Raw genomic sequence first — 6,000 nt, 5'->3', positions numbered from 1 at the left:
TTAAATTTTTCATTTAAAAAGATAACATAATTAAAGTCGCCTACCTTTTCTTCCTTCACAATGAGAAGGCAAATGCTATATGGCGCCGGGGTGCCTAATCGTGAGAGTAAGAAGAATAGCCCCGCAAGGTCGACATTGCAACGGTATGGTGGGGAAAGGAAATCCTTGTAATATTGCATTTGTTGGATCTCGGCAAAGACGGGTAAAGAAGAAAATTACGGGATCAGGGGATGTTGGGCTGGCAATATAACACTATTGATGTCTCAGATGCCATATCTATGGGCAGTGAGGGTGGGTTACCTTTTCATTTTGTCAACTTATATTTTTTCTATTATCACCCGCTCTTCACTTTCATCTTATGTTCACAAAGTGAAGCTAAAGCCCATGGTTTTTAGGCATGCGATACTCTCTCCAGTCCCGTGAGATCATCGCAGATAGTATCGAAACCGTCACAAGCGCTCAATATCACGATGCCTGTATTGCGATTCCCGGTTGTGACAAAAACATGCCTGGCTGCATAATGGGTATGGCGAGACACAATAGACCCTCCTTGATGATATACGGTGGGACTATTCAAGTCGGATACTCCAAGTTCCTCCGAAAACGAATCAACATTTCGACTTGCTACGAAGCCGCAGGCGCATACGCTTATAACACCTTAACCCAGCCTGACGATGGTGGTGATCGATCGAAAAATAAAGACGAGATCATGGAGGACATCGAGCGAAATTCCTGTCCTAGCGCCGGTGCGTGCGCTGGGATGTACACAGCCAACACCTTGGCAACTGCTATCGAGTCAATGGGTTTAACTTTACCAGGCTCCTCTTCCACCCCGGCCACAGTACCATCGAAGATGCGTGAGTGCGCAAAAGCCGTAGACGCCATCAGGATATGCATGGAGAAGAACATTAAGCCATGTGACTTACTCACCAAAAGGTCTTTCGAGAATGCCTTGGTCATCACCATGGCGTTGGGTGGAAGCACCAACAGTGTTATTCATCTGATTGCTATGGCTCGTACTGCCGGGGTTGAACTAACACTCGATGATTTTCAACGAGTGAGCAATAAAATCCCCTTTATTGCCGACCTGGCGCCCAGTGGGAAGTACTATATGGCGGACCTGTATGAAGTTGGCGGAATACCATCGGTGCAGAAGCTGCTGGTAGCAGCAGGTCTCATGGATGGCGATATTCTCACGGTAACCGGCAAAACACTGGCGGAGAACATCCAGTCTTTCCCATCTCTCCCACAGGACCAGGGCATAATCCATCCGCTAGCTAACCCTATAAAGTCTACCGGTCATATACAAATTCTCAAAGGCAACCTCGCCCCTGGTGGTGCAGTCGCTAAAATTACCGGGAAAGAAGGCACCAAATTCAGAGGGAAAGCCCGAGTTTTTAACAAGGAACACGAACTCGATACAGCACTTAACCAAGGCCTAATTCCACGGGGAGAGAACCTTGTCTTGATTGTCAGATATGAAGGGCCGAAGGGAGGGCCCGGGATGCCGGAACAGCTCAGAGCAAGTGCTGCGTTGATGGGAGCCAAGCTCACAAATGTCGCTCTAATCACAGATGGTAGATACTCTGGTGCCAGCCATGGGTTTATCGTAGGCCATATCGTCCCTGAGGCTGCTGTTGGTGGGCCTATCGCTGTGGTGCAAGATGGGGATTTGATTACGATCGATGCAGAGACGAATGAGCTCAGCATGGCAGTTTCGGATGAGGACATTGCTGAGCGAATGAAGAACTGGGAAGCGCCGAAGCCACATGTTACGCGCGGGACATTGGCCAAGTACATGAGGCTTGTTGGCGATGCTTCGCATGGCGCAATGACGGATATGTTTTGATAGAGGGTTATCATTGGTTGCAACGATCACAGTGAAGGGTTGGGAGCAGGCTGGCCGTTATTGCAAGAGGGCTATTCAGGATAACCACGTGGCTATGCATATACCTCTGCCATTGCCAAGTTTAACAAAGTATCTGAAATATTTCCCAATCATACCCTCCATGCTCTGTTGCTCTAGGTCTCCTGTTTGCGAAGTAGTTAGGGCTTATCCAATCATGTTTCCACGTGATCCAGTGTCCGCTTCTTCCAATCTTGGATCGGTCAACTTCTATAATTTGGTGCCGGACTGGATGACGCCGCAATTATTTATTCAAGTCTAGTCTCAACCCTCCCCTGCCTGTAAGGCTTACCGTGTCTCCAATACGCACGTGCCGCTAGATAGTGTGAGAGGGTTTATCCTTGGTTTATTGTTATGATCTATCTAGTGGCGAGTAATATATTGTGTGGGTCACGTGGGATAGGGCTCGTGTAGTAGCCTCCAACAGATAGATCTATACCAATGCATTGCTACGCGTTAAAAGTACTGTGAACTGAACCATTGTTCAAGAAACAGATTCAGCACTCTCCTGACCCGACGTACCTCCACCCAAACGCGTTTTACCAGAGCAACGGTTCAACCCAGTATTTTAACCTGCAAAATTCTGCCTTCACTGTTCTAGACGCAGCTACCGTCCGTACTATGGCTTAAACTTGGTGGTTTATGGGGCTACAGCTCCACGTATACCGATGGTGGAAGCTTCGAACCCCGGAAACCTGGGTGTCGCTTCCTTATCGTAGGCGACGGGCTACCTTCAGTTTGGATGACCGGATGTCAAAACATAGCCTGTCTACATCTTCTTGTCAACATTGCGCATGTGGCCCTATCACTTGCCAGTTGTCAGACATATGTTCTCCCGATTTGAAAATTCACCCCAGCAAAACGATCAGGCTGGTGTTGAGCACTGCCTTCTGTGACTCGTCATTGGTTAACGGCCTCAACTTGACCGCATGGTACGCTCCGTTGGGTTGGTGAAAAAAGAGTGAACATTACAATCAGGAGTAATAATAGCGGCCCAACAGCCAGGTCTCCAGCTGCATTGGACTGGGAAGTATCCCGGTCGATTCTCATTCCGCAACCCTTTCCCGAGACCCTAGGGAATCCCAGTTAGGAGCACGTGGGCCTTTCTGGTTGCCCTTTTTAGTTTCATATATAGAGCTGGAGAACCCGTTTACCTACAAAATGCCGATGAGTGCTTCCACGACACCCACACAACCTCCTTTACCATCTTCCACCCTTCCCACTTCTGTTGTTAGCCGTTTCTCCTCACCCATCTCAGCTATCATCCATTTCTCTTCGGATTACATCAGTCGTGGCTGCTCCCGTTTGCATCTTCTGAGCTGTATCAATGCTGCGCCAAGCAAGACTTCTGGTGGTGATTTTGCGCCAAGTGAAGTGACGAGCGTATTTTGTAAATCAGTCGGTATCCCTGTTATTGTGGCCATGACTGGTTGTTTTCTATTGCTTCGCGCTCTACGTGCTCCTAGGGATCGAAAGAAAGAATCTCACGTGTTACTGGGTAAACAACCCTCGACATCCAATTCCGATGGCGGTTCGAATGATGATATGGACGTTTCTGTGAAGGAAAAGGATAAGGCGCTCGATGTGTATGGTCGCTCGGTTAGTTCTCGGAGCGCCCACCTTAAACGCAATGGTAAGCTGCTTCAGCAATTCAGAATAAAATCTCCTCTCCGGTTCGGTTATATCACTAACCCGTGGTCTCCCTTAATTAAGTGTGGTCACGATTACCTGATCTCAGGGCTGGCTTATAAGAGCACTCCGCGAATATCTTCCTACACCACCCCAATCGCAACGTACCCTTCCCATCAGGACTTTCCTCTACCCTCACCCCCCATATCGAAGAGCTCCCCACTGAACCATCACCCTTACCACTCTTGGTATTCATTCATGGGCTTGGGGGCTCCCTTACCCAATTCCATCCTCTCCTAACAAGCTTAGTCAATGTTGCTCCCTGTTTTGGCATCGATCTTCCAGGTTGCGGGCTGTCTTCGTTTTCGCCAAAGTCCTGGGCGGCATACTCAGTCGAAGCACTTGCAACTTTGCTCGCTGTGGCAATTAACCAGTACCGCGACAAAGAAAGAGGCCAAAAGATTGTCCTCATCGCGCATAGTTTGGGATGTTCGCTTTCAGCGTTGATTGCGTCATCGGAATCTCCTCTCATGTTGTCCCTGCAGGAGCACATTATTGGATTGATTGCAGTTTGCCCACCAGCTGGCCATCCTCCGGAGAAAACGACTGAAAGCTTCCGCAGGCTTCTCTATATTCCAAACCCGATTTTCGACCTTTTTAGACGATGGGACAGACGGGGCGGACCTAATAGCCCCAGCGTTATGAGGTTCGTTGGGGAAGGTGCTGACATGGAAACTAAAAATCTGCAGCTTCGGTTCAACCAGCAGAGTAAGACACCAGTATGGAGGAGGATGGCATGGGGCGCCCTTCCGTCGTACAACAGCTTAGGGAAATCGGTAGGGGGTCTCCCTGGAAAGAAAGTATGGGCAGGAGTGCACGTTCCGCTTTTGCTTATAGCGGGTGAATCTGACCAGATAACGAATCCTGAGGAGGTTACCAAAATTCTCGAGTATTTCAGTGGTCATGGTACCCTGCCAATTTTTCCTGAAAGCCAGCTAGCAAGAGGAGGTATTGGAGACGAAAATACCCCCCCTGATGTACGGCCTTCGCTGAAAGGAAGAGTTGGAAGGAATCTTACCAACACCGTTAGTCCGTCTGGTTTAGCGAAGCCGGAGAATACTACGAGTGGCGGGAAAAAAGGTGTAAAGGCATATATATTTCCAGCACCTGCCTCCCATGCTCTACTCTACGACCGGCATACTTGTCGTACACTCTCGGGGTTGATCCAAGACTTTTTCCCTAAACATATTGACCCTCGTCTGAGTTTGGGATGGCAGCTTCAACATCTAACCACTTCAAAGAAATGGGACGTCAAGAACCTGGAGAAATGGAAAGCAATCGATTCCGTTTCAGATGTTATGGGGGATACTTTTGTCGCGATGAAGACCCTGCGTGAGGTTGATGAGATACACACACCAATACCCTTTGCGCAAAAGTGGAAAGGAAGAATTTATGCAGTCATTGATATTAGTCACGAAAGCCCGGTTTACGATCCCACCCAGCTTGAGAAAGGTGGGATCCAGTATCACAAACTTCCAACGGTGTCCAAGATACCTCCGACTATTGATGAGGTCCGTGACTTTGTGTCTCTGGTCGTTCGCCTGGAGGAAGAAATATCGGCTGTATCCAATGCCCTTCCGGATGGGGCTCTGCGGCCAGTACTTGGAGTTCACTGTCACTACGGATTTAACAGGACCGGTTTCTTTGTCGTTTCATATCTTATCGAGAAAAAGGGATTCTCCGTTCAGGGCGCAATAGACGAATTCGAAAGATGCCGACCTCCGGGAATCAAACACGAGCATTTTATCGATACCCTTTTTGTACGGTATTGTGTTGGCCTTCAGAGAGCTTCGACCTTATAATAGATTTTGATCGATTGGTTTCTTGTATTAGCATCATCGGCGTTCAAGCAGGGGCGATGCGACATTGAGCTCCAGGTATCATTTTTGATTTTTATTAAGTTTTATTATGTTCGTTTGTTTACGGAATGCGGTTAGGTGGCTACGGCATTCTCGTTTTCCGGACATGATCGGAGAAGGATGAGGTTTTCGAAGGAACCTTTTGATTGTTGCTGTCCAAGGTCATCATAAATGCCATGACAGATCAATAATATTCCCTGTATTAGATCATATATTACCATTAACGAATAATGATATTGATGGATTTTTTTTAAAACTACTGTATGAGGCCCGCCGTCTACATAGTAATTGTAGATCGCCAAAAGTGAGCGAATTAGGTTTAGTGGCTGATGAAGACAGCATATCGGAAGGTTTAGGGTACAACTAGTCCCAAATAGGATAAGCGACTTTGAACCCTCCACAACCACACAGTTCGAGATGCGACAAGCGAAATTCAAAGCGAAGGCTGACCACGACGGAGACGACAAACCGACCAGCGGACTTTCTACTCCCATAACACCTCTCGCGTTTTCCTCCCGCCGCTTGATCTATCATATTTGCCCCCCA

At 48.0% G+C, this 6,000-nt stretch overlaps 2 protein-coding genes across 2 annotated transcripts; both read left to right on the top strand.

The window, feature by feature from the left end:
* Positions 1–60: 60 nt before the first annotated feature.
* On the top strand, positions 61–1,849 carry HCAG_04577 (dihydroxy-acid dehydratase; the record flags this gene model as incomplete). The annotated part of the gene is made up of 2 exons (XM_001540687.1): positions 61–106; positions 396–1,849. 2 exons carry the CDS (start codon positions 61–63, stop codon positions 1,847–1,849), a joined length of 1,500 nt encoding a protein of 499 aa, XP_001540737.1.
* A 699-nt stretch (positions 1,850–2,548) lies between these two features.
* HCAG_04576 (conserved hypothetical protein) lies at positions 2,549–5,397 on the top strand (the record flags this gene model as incomplete). The annotated part of the gene is made up of 5 exons (XM_001540686.1): positions 2,549–2,838; positions 3,196–3,539; positions 3,881–4,241; positions 4,285–4,303; positions 4,450–5,397. 5 exons carry the CDS (start codon positions 2,549–2,551, stop codon positions 5,395–5,397), a joined length of 1,962 nt encoding a protein of 653 aa, XP_001540736.1.
* Positions 5,398–6,000: the final 603 nt, after the last annotated feature.

The sequence above is a fragment of the Histoplasma capsulatum genome, genomic scaffold, assembly GCF_000149585.1.
Source record: "Histoplasma capsulatum NAm1 scaffold_4 genomic scaffold, whole genome shotgun sequence".
NCBI classification, from domain to species: Eukaryota; Fungi; Ascomycota; class Eurotiomycetes; order Onygenales; family Ajellomycetaceae; genus Histoplasma; species Histoplasma mississippiense.
This window is presented reverse-complemented; position numbering and strand designations above follow the sequence as displayed.